The 16,615-nt window shown below is 40.4% G+C and overlaps 1 protein-coding gene across 2 annotated transcripts in view; it reads right to left on the reverse strand.

The window, feature by feature from the left end:
• klf12b (Kruppel like factor 12b) overlaps positions 1–16,615 on the reverse strand; it is a 245,836-nt gene that overhangs the window by 33,091 nt on the left and 196,130 nt on the right. The window contains exons 4-5 of one of the 2 annotated variants that reach the window (XM_048533325.2): positions 12,065–12,169; positions 7,438–7,567 (exon numbers count right to left, since the gene is read on the reverse strand). In XM_048533325.2, coding sequence (XP_048389282.1) covers positions 7,438–7,567; positions 12,065–12,169 — 235 coding nt within the window. The remainder of the gene's footprint in view (positions 1–7,437; positions 7,568–12,064; positions 12,170–16,615) is intronic. The other variant, XM_048533326.2, reaches the window with a different exon arrangement.

Consider the following 16,615-nt stretch of genomic DNA (forward strand, 5'->3'; position numbering starts at 1 on the left):
TGCAGAATGCACTTTACAACTGTACTGTAAGGAACAAAAGCAATAATACAGAAACGTCCAATGGTGGGTCTAAGTAGTATGAACAAACTATGCTTGTAAAAACACAGGTTGAACAGACCGTTCATGGTAATAGCCTGAACAAAAATCACTTTCCATGGGTTTAGACATGCCCTGTCAGTATACTTGGAGGACTTTTTTTCCTATAAACATAAAAACTCTGGTTGCAACATTTTGGTTGTCATTTACTTTTGACCTCTGTCTTCATCATGCATCAATCTCTGTTCCTCCCGAAATACAACACCATTACAGCATTGTGAAATATTAGTGTAAACTGCACAATGATAACACAGAAATCAGGAATATACCACACAGTGCACTGAATGAACTGTGTGCAAGACAGGAATTCGACAGTAATTGTACACAATTTAATTCTGTGCATGTCAATGTGAGGGTGAAGAAGGAAGCTACTTGCAGACATCTGTTTATTTTATTGTATCATAGGAGATGCAAGTGCAGTTGAGGGGGACACGTTTTCTTGGTTACATTCCCTCCTCCATCACTGCTTTGGAGGAGAGATTTCTACTTCTGGAGCCAACTCTTTAAGGCATTATCAGTACCAATCATTATGAGGGATTTAAGTTGGAACACCTGCATATAGAATCAGTACTGTACATTGTTTCATTATTGGCATAGGGCCATAATGTAATTTTTTTAAAGCAGAACATGTAGCATAACAGTTGGACTGAACTGCAGTGTAAAATGCAAAGTAGTCACCCCTCCAAAGTCCCCTTTATTCCCCAGTCTCTGTCTACATTGTCTGGGAGGAGGTAGTCACTTTCAGTGTGATATCGACCAAACCTGCAATGTGGCTACTGTCCTGGTAGGAAAGATCAAACCAAAGCCATGTCTGTCCACTATGGTTTTGTGCACATTGCAGTGACCAACTTTTAATGACGATTTCGGAGTCACGCAGCATTGAAGGAAAAATTCAGCCCATCTAGCATGTGCCTTTTTGTAGGAGAGATCTGTTGTGATTCAATCCAAGTGACCAGCTTTCTGTACATTACACAGAAGAATTTTTTTTAAACAAACCCATTGCCCTTTGAAAGTTCCTACAGAATCTGGTTACACTATTCTATCCGTAATATATTTTAGACCATCACAAACCTCCTGATGAAGTAATTCTCTTCATTTTCCCTAATCCTTTTGCCAATTGTTTTATATCTGTGATCTCTGGTAATGCCTGGCTTAATCAAGAAAGTTGTTTATTTCCTGACTTACACTATCAAAATCTCCCAATAATTTTGAATTTCTCTCGAAATCCCCTCTTAATTGTCTCCCTGCTTTCAGAAAAAGAATCCCAGCCTACTGAAGGCCCTCAACCCTGCTTTTATTTTGATAGACCTCCTGTGCACGCTAAGGCCTTGACATCCTTTCTAAAGTGCAATGCCCAGACCTCCAGCCTGAGACCTAAACAGACTTATGAGAAGTTGCAACTTCTTAGGCTTTGTATTTAATGCCTCTATTTACAAAACATCAACCTATAAAGGTGCTATTGCCTACCTTTAGGCTGAAGAATGGTGCATGGCATGGAGGTTTCTATGTTTCTATGTGGTTCATTCCCTCTACTAAGATTCAGAAATGAACTGGTTTAGAACTCCACAAACAACAGTACAACATGATAGGAGCCAACATGAGCACAGCAAATTCCCACAAACAGCCATTTCCAAATGATAAGGTAATCTATTTTTTGATGCTGGGTGAAGCGTAAATGCTGGTCTGGGTTTTTTTTTGGTGCAATCAATCTGTTCAGACATGTTACCACACACCTCTGGAGCAGGTGGGACTTGCACCTGTATACTGGGACTAACTCATGTTGAGTCCTGAAGACAAGTTCCATTGAATTAGAAATGTCAACTGTTACTCTCTCCTCAGATACTGTCAAAGCTGTTAATTTTCTCCAGCATTTTCTGCACCTATTTGCACTGACTCCTTTATTTTTGAAAAATTTTGATGGCTAACTGCATTTAATAATGATCGTGTAAATTCAATTGCAATCTAGTAAACTCTTGCATACTTGTATTAAAAGAGGAGGATTTAAACAAGCACAGTTCCTCTGTTTATTGCTGTGAGGACTAACACAACAGGCAATTTGCTCACAGCAAGAAATCGCAAACAGCAGACAGATAAAGAGATAAACAGTTTGTCTTTGGTAAAACAAAAATGCACCGCGAATGCTAGAAAAGAAACACGAAATGCTGGGTTCATGTAGCATCAGTACAGACAGAGTGTAAGACAGAGTTACTGTTTCCTTCGATTCCGGAGGTAACAATGTAATGGTGGAAATCAGGTATGTCACAATCCAGTCAAATTAGAAAACGGAGTGTGGAGCTGGATGTACACAGCAGGCCAGGCAGTATCAAAGGAGCAGGAAAGTTGACGTTTCAGGAAGAAGTGTCCCGAACGTCAGCTTTCTTGCTCCTTTGATGCTGCCTGGCCTGCTGTGTTCTCCAGCTCCACACTCCGTTATCTTCGACTCCAGCATCAGCAGTTCTTACTATCTCCAGTCTAATTGTATATCCTTCTTGTTTCCAGGACTGGATAGGTCCTTGAGGGTTTAAAGGTCATAGTGGTTAACTTAGCCTGCTGCCACTCAGTGATCAAGGGCATGGACATTGAGCAAGGGGATGCCTTTAAGTACCATACAGCAAAGCTGGCTTATGAAACCGTCCCCTTCAGTCTGCAACCTTCACAAGTCAGATACAGGTTTCTTGCTTCCAGATCCTGAAACACAGATTTTTCCTCCAGCAGTGGCGATGGAATCTGCCAGCCACTGGTTGATGGCAGATGCCGGAGGGCAGGGCTTATGGGTCTAAGTCCACAGGAAGGTCTGCCAGGTTTACAGAATAACAGTGTGGCCCACTGAGTCCACACCGATCATCTGAAGAGTTCCCACCCAGGCTAGGGTCCCCCACACCATCCCTGTAACGCCTCACTTACCATGGCCAATCCCCCTAACTTTCACATCTTTGGACTGTGGGAGGAAAGCGGAGCACCCAGAGGTAACCTGCACAAACACAGGGAGAATATGAAGAAGTCACTCAGACAATCACTGAAGGCTGGAATTGAACCCAGGTCCCTGGCACTGTGACTGTTGTGTGCTAACACTGAGCCACTGTGCTGCAGAGGATTTAGCAGGCCCTCCTTAGGAGAAATAATGTTGGCTTCTTGCTGGCTGTCCAGCTGGCGGGCAAGTTCCATGTCTCCCATGGAAGATTCTGCCCAGGTTTCAGATTTGTGTGTCTATTATCAGAACTGAAACCAAAAAGCCATTGACGTTACTAATTTTGTTTCTCTCTCTCTCTAAGCTGATATACAATGCATAAACAGTCTGCATGTCAATTTTTATTTCTGCCTTTGTCACTGATTGACGATAGAATGTTTAGCAAGGCATTAGAATTATTTTTGATCTGAATGACATAATGGGAATTATTTTTACATTTACCTGAACAGACTGTCAAAATCTCAATTCAATACATATCTGAAAAGGAAAATATACATAGCACCATAGAAAATTTACTAAACAAAGGATGTCATTTAACTCACTGTGTCCATTTTTGCTGAAGGAAAGTCATCCAGGCCAGACCCACTTTCCAACTCCAGGAACATGGCCCTGTAGGTTACTGCTCTTCAAATGTGATCTCAATGTCAAAAGCATCTTTACCATCCTTGCAGGCAATGAGTTCCAGATATTCTCGTCCCAGTGCGCATGTAAAACATTCTCGTTTCTCTACTAGTTGTTTTACCCATTCATCAAAATATCACTCCCCTGATTACTGAACTCTTTGTTAATAGAAATAAGTCCCTCCTGTGTATTCTATCTGGGCCTCTCATAACATTATGCACCTTAACTAAATCTCCACTCAGCCTCATCTGTTTCAAAGAAAATAAACAGAAGCCTACCCTTTTTTGTCTACATTGTTCCCCTCCAGACAACATCCCTGTAAATCTTCTCAGCAGAGTCTCAGTGTGATCACATCCTTACGGCGATACACTGACCAAAACTCTGGACATATGCTCCAGCTATGGCCTAGGTTATACAGTCATAGGATAAACCCCCCCAGTTCTTCTATTTCCATATGTCTCTTAACCAGCTTTTAAAAGGACCCAAGTACTCAGTGTTTCCTTATTTTCATTTACTGAAATGGTTGTGGCAGTCTATGTGCATTTTTGTGATTCATCAGAACATGGGGTGGCTGTCCTACCTCTCCTTGTGCAATTCCATAAGACCGTAAGATCATAAGACATAGGAGTGGAAGTAAGGAAATTTGGCCCATCGAGTCCACTAAGCCAATTAAGTCATGGCTGATGGGCATTTCAACTCCACTTCCCTGCACTCTCCCCGTAACCCTTGATTCCTTGTGAGATCAAGAATTTGTCGATCTCTGCCTTGAAGGCATCTAACGTCCTGGCCTCCACTGCACTCCATGGCAGTGAATTCCACAAGCCCACCACACTCTGGCTGAAGAAATGTCTTCTCATTTCCATTTTAAATTTACCCGCTCTAATTCTAAGGCTGTGCCCACGGGTCCTAGTTACCCCGCCTAATGGAAACAACTTCCCAGCGTCCACCCTTTCTAAGCCATACATTATCTTGTAAGTTTCTGTTAGATCTCCCCTCAACCTTCTAAACTCTAATGAATACAATCCCAGGATCCTTAGCCGTTCATCATATGTTAAACCTACCATTCCTGGGATCTTCCACATGAATTATTTGCATTGTCAGTGGGAGGTGCCACATAATATTGCATTCCTTCACTGTGAAGCCACCTAACTTGCTTTAACAACTCTTCAAATCAGTGTAAGTAACCTTAGATAGTCAAAAGGTGGCAACAAAATTTGTGCACTTCCATCTAAGATTGTGAATCGGATGTTCTTCTATCACCCAGCCACAATTTTGGGACTATTGTTTACTTTCTGGGAGCTTTTATTTATCCACATTCCAGTGATTATGTGCACACATAAAGCTATGATCTTTTGGGATCATATTCCTGGGAGGTATCCTCATATGAATTCCTGTCTCCAACTGTCCACCTCTACAGTTCTGCCATTAGTTGCCATCTTCGATGCATACACCTCCTTCCCAGCTCATCATTAACAACTGGATAATTCTCGACTGCCAGTCAAGTATCTCTTTTCCTAACTTAGTGAGGAAACAAAAGTGATGAATTGCCTCGGCAATTCTTGGTCTAGGTTTGCCCTCAACAGCGCTGCAGGGATTAGTCATGAAGATTCCAGGACAATCTCAGATGGTTGGCATTTGGTAAAAAGCCTCAGCAGAAGACAACAAAATCAGACTGTTCCACTGGTTAAAAACACTGGCTGGCTGTCTGAAAAACCATCAGGCGGCTAGTTCTTTGTCCTTTGTTGCACTGCGCCACCTCACAATACGGGGTGCTTTTGCCATTATAGTTTTTGTTTGAAAGGTACCTTGTTATTGGAAGTAGTGACAAGACAATTAGCGTGAATAAGCCATTCTTGAAGTTTATTTATAATGTTGGAGAAAAGCCAGCCAGACTTGATTGTGAGCTTCCTCAAACACTTTCAGCCCACATCCTGTTGCTTTGCAGTTTGGAAGTTCACCTGTTGCATTTGGCTTATTGCCAGAATGGGTTTAATGGACATTATAGAGTTAGTTAGACATGCAATGGATTGCAAATACCAAAAATGATGGTCAATGCGAAAGCAAACAAGCACAGGTTGAACAAAACCAGGTATTTTGTGGTGAACCAGAGGATTTCTTACCAATTTATTTGGTGATCAATCACAGAATCTGTCTCTTAAAAGCTAAACAGATTAAAAATGGGTAAAAATATTGTCAGCATTATTTACTTTTGTTTCTTTAAAAAGAAGCAGAATGCCTAAAAATGGTGTGCTGCATTCTATATGTTGTTCACTATTAATAGGCTGGTGAGCTAATTTTGGACAAATGCTCTATGAGCTGATTAGGTTTACTTCTAACACTTATTGTAACCTCTGCAATTATTTGTCTTGTTTAGCTCACTGTTGTATTTTTCAATAATATGAGGAAAATTTTCAATAGGCAACTAAATTGTGATAAAGACACTTTAGTATCACTTTCTCCACAAACATACATGGGAATCTTTACTCTACTATAGGTTAATTGTCTTTGTTCTTTTTCTGAATTTGTAACTGAAATATCACATGATAGAAACAAAATACATGCACATGCTGCTGAGTTTCCAACAGTCAACCTCTCACTTATAAAGGCCTATGTAAACCCACCATAAGATGTTATGACCTTAAGGGAATGCAAGAAATAATGGTAAGCTTGCCAAAGATACTTACACTTTTAAAACCGAGTGTGTTTGTTATTAGAACAAAATCCGATCCAGCTTCAATGTTTCTCTCTACGTACATTACAGACTGAGACACTGGTCAGGAATTATCTTTTCAAAGCCAAAAATATGAAAGCAACTTGCATTTATATATCACCTTGCATAACCTCAAGGGCATCTCCACACATTTCATAGCTACAAAGAAGGAACTTGTATAGTGTATTCACGGTGGTAATGTTGGAAATTTAAGGTAATCTGTGGGCAGTCAGAAGCCTGCAAGCTTCATGTCTTAATGAATTAACATGCCAGCCATAAGCAGCACTTACATTCAAATTATGTGCTCAAGTCTCACATCAGAAACTTGAGCATAAAAGGTCAAGGCTGATATTCCTCTGCAGCACAGTGGGCGGTGTTGGGCTATCGAAGTGCCACCTTCATGTGAGATGTAAAACCAAGTCTCCAACTACCCTCCGAGAAATACAAACGATTCTATGGCAGTATTTCAAAGAAATACAGTGGTTTGCTCCCTTGTGCCTAAGCCAATATTTATCCCTCAAATCAAAACCAGTCAAAAAAGTGATCTGGCCTCAATCACGTCATTGTTTATGGGAGCTTTCTGTGTACAATGTGGCTGCTGTTTCCTACATTACAACAACAGAATATTAATCATATTTCAAAAGTACTTCATGACCAGAAAATGGTTTGCATAACCTGAGATTATGAAAAGCACTGTCTAAATCGTAGCCTTCCTTTCTTTCAGGAATCTGTTTTCAGGTGTTAGCTGAGGAATATTATTGGTAACAACACTAAGAAGAACTTTCCGTAATCTTCCTTCAGATTTTGCCTTAGGATCATTGGCATCAACAAAGACAGGGAAAGGCAAGGACATGGACAAAGTTGAAGGCAGGGAGAATTTTAAAAATCAAACTATTGTTTAACTGGCAACCAATGTGGGTGAGCTAGCATATGGCAGCAGAGTAAACTGCACTAGGCTTGTGCTAGGATAAAGGCAGCAGAGATTTCCATGACATCAAAGTTATGGAACATATGTAACGTGCGAAGGAAAGGGTGTACTCACTCTTGGACAGCTCGAGCAATAGACAGTGCTGTGGATCCAGTTTCATTAACACTGTCCAAAGTCACATTTGGCAGATCATCATCTTCACTATCACTTTTGATGCGGCCTGGTGATAAACTCCTCAGTTGTGCTGCAGCAAATAACATCAATAATTCAGATTGACCAGCACTCTTCTAATAAACAAACAAATTTTTAAAAAAATTAACCAACATAAGCATTTGTCAAATAACAGAATCAGAGTCGGGAGTCAGTGAGAAAAACAATACCATAGCTCATTCAGAGATAAATATTTCTGATCGCAATTTTTTCATAAATTTACATCTGTTTTCTATTATCACAGTGGCTGTCTTTTTATTTCGAGGTATCAGCATTGCTCTAGACCAAGATGTAGCTAGATGTCATTCGTGTGATGAGATTTTCATGACATTGACATTTTGTTACGAAAAGGTTTAAAAGAAATTAAATGAGCCATGCAAAATCAGCATCAGCAGCAAGATGGTCCACATGTTTAAAATGGCACCAGTGGAAATTAGAAACAGGAAGAGGCCATTTTGCTCTTCAAGTGTATTCAGTCATTCAATAAGACCGTGACTGATTTGCAATCCGGATCCACATATCTGACTTTATATTACTAAATGCTTTTAATGAAATTAAAATCTATAAAGCTTAGATATAAAATCAATTTGCAACCAACATTTGCAGAAAAGAATTCCAAATTCATCTACCCTCTGGGTGCTGAACTGTTTTCTAACTTCATTCCCGATAGATCCAGTTGTAATTTTTAATTCTAGTTTCCTCAACTAGTGAAAGTACTTTTTCTTAACCTATCACACTTATTCTTGTTAATATCTTGAAAACATCAGTCACATCCCTCTTAGCCTTCAAAATTGCAGGGAATATCCCTATTTTGTGTAACCTCTCCTGGCGATATAGCCCAGGTATTAATTCCAGTAAATCTTCTGCCTCCAAGTCCAACGTGTCCTTCCAGAAATGCCAGAACTGCTCAAAACTCCACATCGGTTTAAGCAGGACCTGCACATCCCAAAGAAGACCAGCATTCCATCAAGCTTTCTGACTATTATCTTTATTACATTTTAATTTCCATTTTATCAAGTTTTTAAGTTAAATGAGGCAAGTCTGAAACAAAAATCAGAAAATGTTGGGATTTTGCATCAGGTGCAGCAAGTGACAAAGACAGGATTTTGTGCTGAGCCAAATCCTCAAGATCACAGCCAAAATTGTAAACCTATTTCTATCTTTCTCATCGACTAGAAGGGTGTGGCAGAGAATAACTGCTGGGAAGTACACATTATGGAGTAAGACTCAGAAAAAAAGAGACCACATTGTGTTCGAACAGATGACATTCCAGGGTGGCTGAATACAGGAGTTTAAAATTGAGGGCTTGGGGCAGAGTGGATGAAAACAGATTATAACCATAATTGAGGGACCAGGAACAATGGGACAATGAAAATTAAATACAAGAGATTTGGGTTGGGGACTAGATAATCTGCTTTTTCACACTTAGATTTGTGAGGCTGTAGAATTAACTGCCTAATTTAATGATCTAATTACCATGGGCAGGATGGCTGGGCATTTAGTGTCAGGGTCATGTGTGGATCTCAGGACACTAAAATTTGCAGATAGAGGACATGTTTGGCATCCAATTAAGGATGGCGGGTGAGCTTCTGTTGATGGCCAGTTAATGGAAGGTCTTCCAATGATGAGGCAGCAGTAGCCCCATTGAGAGAGTTGGGACAGCTGATGTAGAAGGGAGGATACCTCACAATGGCATCACCTTCTGGTTATTATTATAAAGAGGACAACACAGTCACGAGGCAACAGCAGCTGCAACTGTGGTCGAATAACCATGGTGATGGTGGGACGGGATTCTGAATAGTGAAAGGCAGCCCAACTGCCTCCTCTCACACTCGGAGGATGGGTGATGAGTTCACCTCATTTTAATCACTGTGCTTCAACTCAGTTGATGATTGGAAAACACCAGCCAGCATTGAAATGGGGCTCTAAATTAGCCCTTTAATTATCTCCATTTCTGCCTGCCACACCAAGCTCCGTCCCCAAGGTTCTTGCCCCGAAAACCATCCTGCCACTGTACCCACTCCGAGCAGCCTCCAAGCGATCCTGCCATGTGAAAGCTTTTCCTATAGACGAGGTAGGCGCCATAAAAAAAAACAAAATATAAGAACAGGTTGACCAATTTCAGCGACTGAAATTTTAATAGTCTGAACGATTGACAGTTTGATTGGTTTGGTGGAACAGAGTCTTTGAGGAGAGCTTGTTTTAACCATGGAAAGGCTTAATGCAGTTTTTTTTTACACATCCATCTCTTCCTACAGGGTTTCATTGCCTCTGTATATTGTACAGTGGGTGAACTGGTAGCAAGGCTTGTGCGGGGGCATTGGATCATTCAGAGTTTGGAGAACATGAGGTAGCATAAATGGGGAGTATGTCAGGGCTGAGGGTGTGAGAGGAACGAGGGCAGACAAAACCTTTACATTTTCATTCTAACTGGAACAAAACGTCATATAGGACTGAGGTGGGTATTTTAAACACTTCACTTCCACACTCGGCAGTGACTGCGGCTGTCTCCGAATTTTCTTCCTGGTTAGGCCTGTCTCACTCTACTTCATGTCTACCCCCTTGGAATGAACATTCCCAATTTCCTGATATTTTCATCCCTGAGCTGGGTAGGCCAAGGTGGGAATTTCCAGATTCCAGCTACTGCTCTTGGATGAAGATCAAGACCCAGCCTACTGTCTATGTGAAGCCTACACATTTTGCTTCCCAAACACTTTTGTGGCTTGAAAAGTTTTGCGACTGCCAAGGAGAACAGTGGGAATTGTGGGTGGGGGGACAGGGGAAAACATCTACTGGATTGAGGGGGCTCCTGCCTATTAGTGCAGTACATTATGGCTTTATCACAATCAGAATTCCATAAAGACCAGGGAGCTCACAATCTGAAAATTTCAGTCTGCAAACCAACTCGGGGTCCGGACCTTCATTTTGGGAAGCACTGACGTACGCCGACACATATTAATCATGCTAAAGAACCCTTTTTTTGTAATAAAAGCAGAAAACACAGGAAACACAGTCAGCAAGACAGCAGTACCTCTGAAGAGGGAAGAAACAGATCACGACCTTACATTAGTATCTGTATTCGTGTAATAACGTCTATGTAAATACATGACTTTCTCAACTGTGCAATTTCAGGATCTTTTAAAATTCTAATTTTGCAATGTTGTTTCAGAGATCGTAGGAACTGCAGATGCTGGAGAATCTGTGATAACGAAGTGGAGAGGTGGATGAACACAGCAGGCCAGGCAGCATCAGAGGAACAGGAAGGCTGACGTTTCAGGCCTAGACCCTTCTAGGCCCGAAACGTCAGCCTTCCTGCTCCTCTGATACTGCTTCGCCTGCTGTGTTCATCCAGCTCTATACCTTGTTATCTTGAAATATTGTACTCTATGTAAATGTAACATAAATAGAAGATTGAAAGAAAGTGGTTCCTGCGTTTTATAATATATGCTTATGATAGGTATCTTATGTACACAGCTACATAAATAAGTAAAAACTACATTCCAGTTCTGCTCTTCACTGCCTATCCGGAAGATGAAAAATGGTTTGCTCCACTGTATTCTGGTCAAGCGTGCTAAAAACTTCCCACTTGCTATGAGCTCCCAGTCCTTGACAGAGACAACTGAAATGGCTGAGGCAGAGGAGCAGCTAATTACTTACCTCAAGCATTGAGAGTATTAGAGCCTATACAACTGGGTTTCCTCACAAGGGGGTATTTAGTTTTCAGTATCATATCTTATTAGGAGTGATTTTATTGGCAAACTGTGTTTCTTTGGTATAGAACTAAGATGCAAAATGCCTTTTCAAATGTAATAATGTCCACCAGTTCCTGACAGCACCTAGAGTTCATTGCTTTCAGAAGACATTGAAAGTAAGAGCAGAATCAGTCTTATTGCCTGAAAGAGCAAGATGTCAGCCTAAGGTGGTCAGAGGTTAAGCATTTACAATAGTTTTTCATCTTAAGATTAGAGTTACTTTTCTCTTGTTTATCTGGTGTGAATGTTCAAAGCATGTTTCAGAGTGTTATAGATCTGAATTGAAGAACAAACATAATGAAGTGGGATCAGATCATTTCCAATAAAACTGTAGGAAAGGTCAATGCTTAAGAGTAATGGTGGGGAACCAGCACTTCACTCAACCATATCACCTACGCTCTCATTATGTGGCAACTCACATCATGGTGGGTTTAGATTTAAAGACCTCTTGCTGGAGATTGTAAGAGACCCTGACTGCAGGCTTCTTGTTGCTGTCGTTTCACGTCTTTCCCACTGCTCCCAACCACACCGATCAGTTGGTCTGCCCACTCAGTTGTCCGCAAAAGAAAATGCTAAATGTGAAGACTGTCAGCATCTCCAGGCCATTTCTCTTTTTATAGCATATCCCATTCCTTTCTCAGCTCCACGTGACTATCAGAGGCTATGGTGTTCATACAGTGGAGGAAAGGCTACAATAGAATTATAAAATGGTGCGGGGAGGCAGTGGTAAGACTAAGTGTTTGTTAGTAATTCATGCATTCACTTGTATTGTTACTTACCTGTCTCCCCTTCAATTATATTATGGTGCCAGGAGTGGTTGTGTGGAATAATACTGTGAGGTTGCAGGCTGAAAGGTTTTTTCATAATGCACTGTGGAGCATCCACTATAATTGAAAGGAAGAAACAGCAATTTATATATTTATATTGTAAAAAACTGAGTATTATTGGTCCAGTTCATCTTAGAGTATTGGGGAAATGTGTGGGCATGCCCAAATTCATTAAATTTCCACCTATTTGATGATGAATCATTAATTGAGTTTCAGTCTGTTAATGTTGATTCAATTTCATCAGCACCTTAATAGCTGGACAACGCTTTAATATTATAATGTGTATTGTACAACATAGCAGATTACTCCAAGTGGTTTTTGGGCAATACTTAATCACAACCCTCTTTTTTTTTTAAATAATCTTCTCTTCTGATGAGAAGGAATGGATTGAGAGAGAGCTGATCATTTCAAAAATCCTAAAATGTCAAGTAGTAAATATCTCGGAAAACTGAACATTGATATTGGTGATTCAGGCCTTTGATGAGTTTGAAGATCATTTTAGGTACGGAAACCACATGATCATTGACACAGTTAATGTTAATGTCAAGGCTATAGCAGAAGACCCATAGCACGGTCCATAAATGTCCAAGGTGAGTTTATAAAATGTACGCTATCTTTGAATATCCTGCAGGCCAGAAGGAGCAGGAATGCTTCACTGTGCTCTGACCTCCATCAAAGCTCTCCCCAGCCTCATAATGACTCTTCTAGGTCCAGTAACAGATTGTTGGATATTTTTGTTGGGTAGCCTCCTGGCAGCCAAATTGCCCACTCTTGGCCAGGCAAGGAATCCAGTGATTTGTCAGGTAAGAGTACCAGACTTTCTTTTCTACCGAAGTACTGCTGTTAGATGGGCTTGGCCTCTCCGGCTTGAAATTTGCTGGCTTCACTGCTTCCTGTCAGGTTCCAAACACCCTGTATACCCAACCTCATCTCCCTGTAAACATCAACACCATGATTTATGCTCTGAACATCCAAATTCATCAGCACGGAGCACTGCTTGGAAGAGAAGTTCATTATCCACATTCATAACATTTCATAAGTAGAGAATACATCAGGAATTAACTATAGGTAGCAACATATTATAGAATGAAAGATATTCAGCAGCATTCGGCCAGAGAACTCCTGAATATTGCAAATTAGCAAAGATTCATATAGTGGTTTGACACAGTGACATACTTGTACATTTTCTTAACACGGCGATATAGGTTAATAGAAGCTTGCGTTTTAGCTTTTGTAAAAAATTCACCACCATCATGCTGTATTTCCTACAATTTTCAACCGATTAAGGCATTTCTTTCTCAAATAGTCCAATTAGCCACTTTTGCTCGTAATACTTTTGCTGAAGTTACTGCAGTAAACATGTGGATAGACTGATACCAGAGTTCTGTTCTGTTAGGCTTCTGCTGTAGTATTTGGACTTGTCAGGTGAAATTGGGAAAATGCTGATTTCAATTTGGTAATAGAAAACAGAAAGTCGGGCAGTGAAGATAAACTAAGAATGAGAACAGGTGAGACCCAAGTGTTGATGTCCCTGTGTAACAGCAGAACGACAGGGAAAATGCTGGATAATTATCCGACCTGTATCAGGGGAATGAAAATCAAGAGCGTTGCTTATATTAGCACTACACAAAGTTCTAGAAGTTGCTTTGAAGATCTGTAAATCATTAAACAGTACATCTCCAGCAAATACCACATACATTGGATCATTTCTTATTTATGTAGCACCCCTTCTTAAATCCCATTTTAGGTTGACTGCTTCATTACATATAAAGATATGCAAGAAAACTCTTAGCCAAATCCAACTTTAAAAGTGCTTCACTTGTAACAAATTGTTGTAAATCGTCCTGCTGTGGTGACCAGGGAAATCCCACCAGAAGCCCTATAGCTAAATGAACAGGCTGGCACATTATTTAGACCTGGCACTTTCCATTCTTTCAAATCACAATATCTAGGTCACCAAAAACACGAAGCAGTGACTGAATGAAACATGGATGCTACAGTTGAATCAATCCAAATATAAAACGTGTATATACAATGTATTTAGGTGAAGAGGTACAATGGAAAAATAATAAAGAAAGAGGCTGACAGCAGAATTAGAAGATCGCAGAACTCTTATGGTGCAAAAAGAGGCTGTTTGGCCCCCTGCCTGTCCAGACTCAGATGAACATTATTATGTAGTGCCATTCTCTCATCTGTTCCCTAAAACCCCAAATTTTGTGTCTATTTCATCAGTCATCTAATGCCGTCACGGGAGAATGATTATGAATAAGCTCATAACTCGTAGGCAAAAAAAATTACTCTGATGTGTGGAAATAATTTGGTCCACAGTAATTTACAGAATGTTTTTATTATTGCCCTTTCATTGCTTCAGTTCATGAGTGATCTATAATCCTTTATAATCTGCTCATCGTAGTTCAAGAACTAAGTGGAGCAGGCTTCATAAGTGGCCTGAAAAGCTTAGACCCAGTATTAACTTTGTAAGGGAGCAGCCCTGTGCCAGCATCTTAACATTCAATCCCACAATGTTAGTTCATATCCTTCAGTCTTATTCAGTTTAGAAATAGCTGCTCAAAACAAAAACTGAAGCTAGGAGGCTTAGAGTTTCAAACTTTGACATAGATCTGAATTTAAAATGAAAATCTTTATTTTTCTAATTTATTCCTAAGATCATGTACCGAGGTACCTTTACACTCCACTTATGTGAGTATATGTGAAACTAAACCTAATTCAATATAAAAACAAAAGAAAGTTTAAAAAGTAGAGCCACTGAGCTCCATGTCCTAAATCCAACCACAGAAGCACAATACCTGAAGTGAAGTCAACACCAGAATCCGAGGCTGAAAACCCTACCCCTTCCTTCTATCAAGGGCAGCAAAGCAAATGTCAATCACCACAGGATTGCTGCATTCCCAGCCAGTCAGTTTTGAAGTATTCTGGCAGTCCACCTGAGCAATTTTTAAACCCAATTTTATGTCTGATTTCAATATTGGGACTATGACCCGAGGGGAAAGCCTCAGAGTTTGGGAAGAACTGTTACAATGGAGATAAGGAGAATCTTCTTCAGCCAGAAAGGGGTGAATCTATGGAATTCACTGCCTCAGAAGGCTGTGGAGGCCAGGTCATTGAGTACATTTAAAACTGAGATAGATAGGTTCTTTATTATCAAGGGGATCAACGGTTATGAGGAGAAAGCCAGAGAGTGGGGTTGAAGAACTTATCAATCATGATTGAATGGCTGAGCAGACTTGAGGGGCCGAGTGGCCTAATTTCAGCTCCTATGTCTTATGGCCATAAACCACAAGAGTTTGATTGTAACTGATAAGAGACACTCCATTGAATCTCTAACCTCTTAACTTTTAACATAGTTGGGAACCATGTCAAGGCTTAACTACACCGACACGGTGGAACCTTAAAAGTGAAACACAAACCACTTTACAATAACACTCAAACACCTGTATAACTACACCCAAGAAGTGCAGAAACTAATTCAAATCATAAAGACCCAAAATATAAATACAGAGCTGTCTATCGTAGGCCTTCATTAACAGTTGCCCAAATGAACTAAGTACATCAGAGTCTAAAAATTCTGCTCTGAAACTAGCCTGTTGACATCATCTTTTATATTTTGTTTGCAATGGAATTGGCACACAACTCAAACAGCAACTGAATGAGGTGAAACTGGAGGTGCCAATGTCAATTATACGTTGCTTCATCCTAAGTGTCAAATACTTGTTGCTTTTCAAAAAGGTGAACATATAAAGAATTTGAACATATGAGGGGCAAAGTTACGGAACTGATATTGGGAGAATGATGAATAACAGATGTGTAGAAGGTTGAGGACTGGGTCAGAAGTAAATTGAGATTTATTATGAAGCTGCATGAAAGCTGACTGTTAGGTCTAATGTCCACCACTGTAGTTCAGATGTTGGAATTCTGACAGTGTGTGGTGGCTCACAGTGATCTGAACTTCAGTCTTTCAAGCTGAATAGGCGGAATTTTCATTTTCTGCTGAGGGGGATATGAATATTCAAACACCTTTGGAGGAAATTCAAGGTGGTTTGGGGAGCCTCTAGTTGAAGTTGGGAGCTTATCTGTTATATTGGCAGAATCAGGGTGGGCCTTCTCATTTACACTTGTTTCTCACTCCATTTCAGCCTGCTAAGTGCATTTCAAGGTTGACCTGTGACTAAAAACCGAACTATTCCAGGAAAAGTCTCGCATGGTTCAGGTAGGCATTTTGGAAGGTCCAGAGATGTGCAGATTGAGTTTTTGTGATCCTACAGGAAAATCGAGCACAGAAATCTACGCTATCAGGAATGAAACACATGATGAGGCCTTTCAAAGGGTCTCCCTTCCACATTTCTCTTCTGCTGTACCTAGAAGTCGACAGCTCCAGACAGTGAACTCATCCATTCCCTAAAAGAGCCTATGCCATGATATATAGTGTTTCCTTTTAGTGCAAAGGAGTTAACTGCTGTATTTCATTACCTGTCTACATCAAGT

This window comes from Stegostoma tigrinum, chromosome 6 (genome assembly GCF_030684315.1).
Source record: "Stegostoma tigrinum isolate sSteTig4 chromosome 6, sSteTig4.hap1, whole genome shotgun sequence".
Classification (NCBI taxonomy): domain Eukaryota; kingdom Metazoa; phylum Chordata; class Chondrichthyes; order Orectolobiformes; family Stegostomatidae; genus Stegostoma; species Stegostoma tigrinum.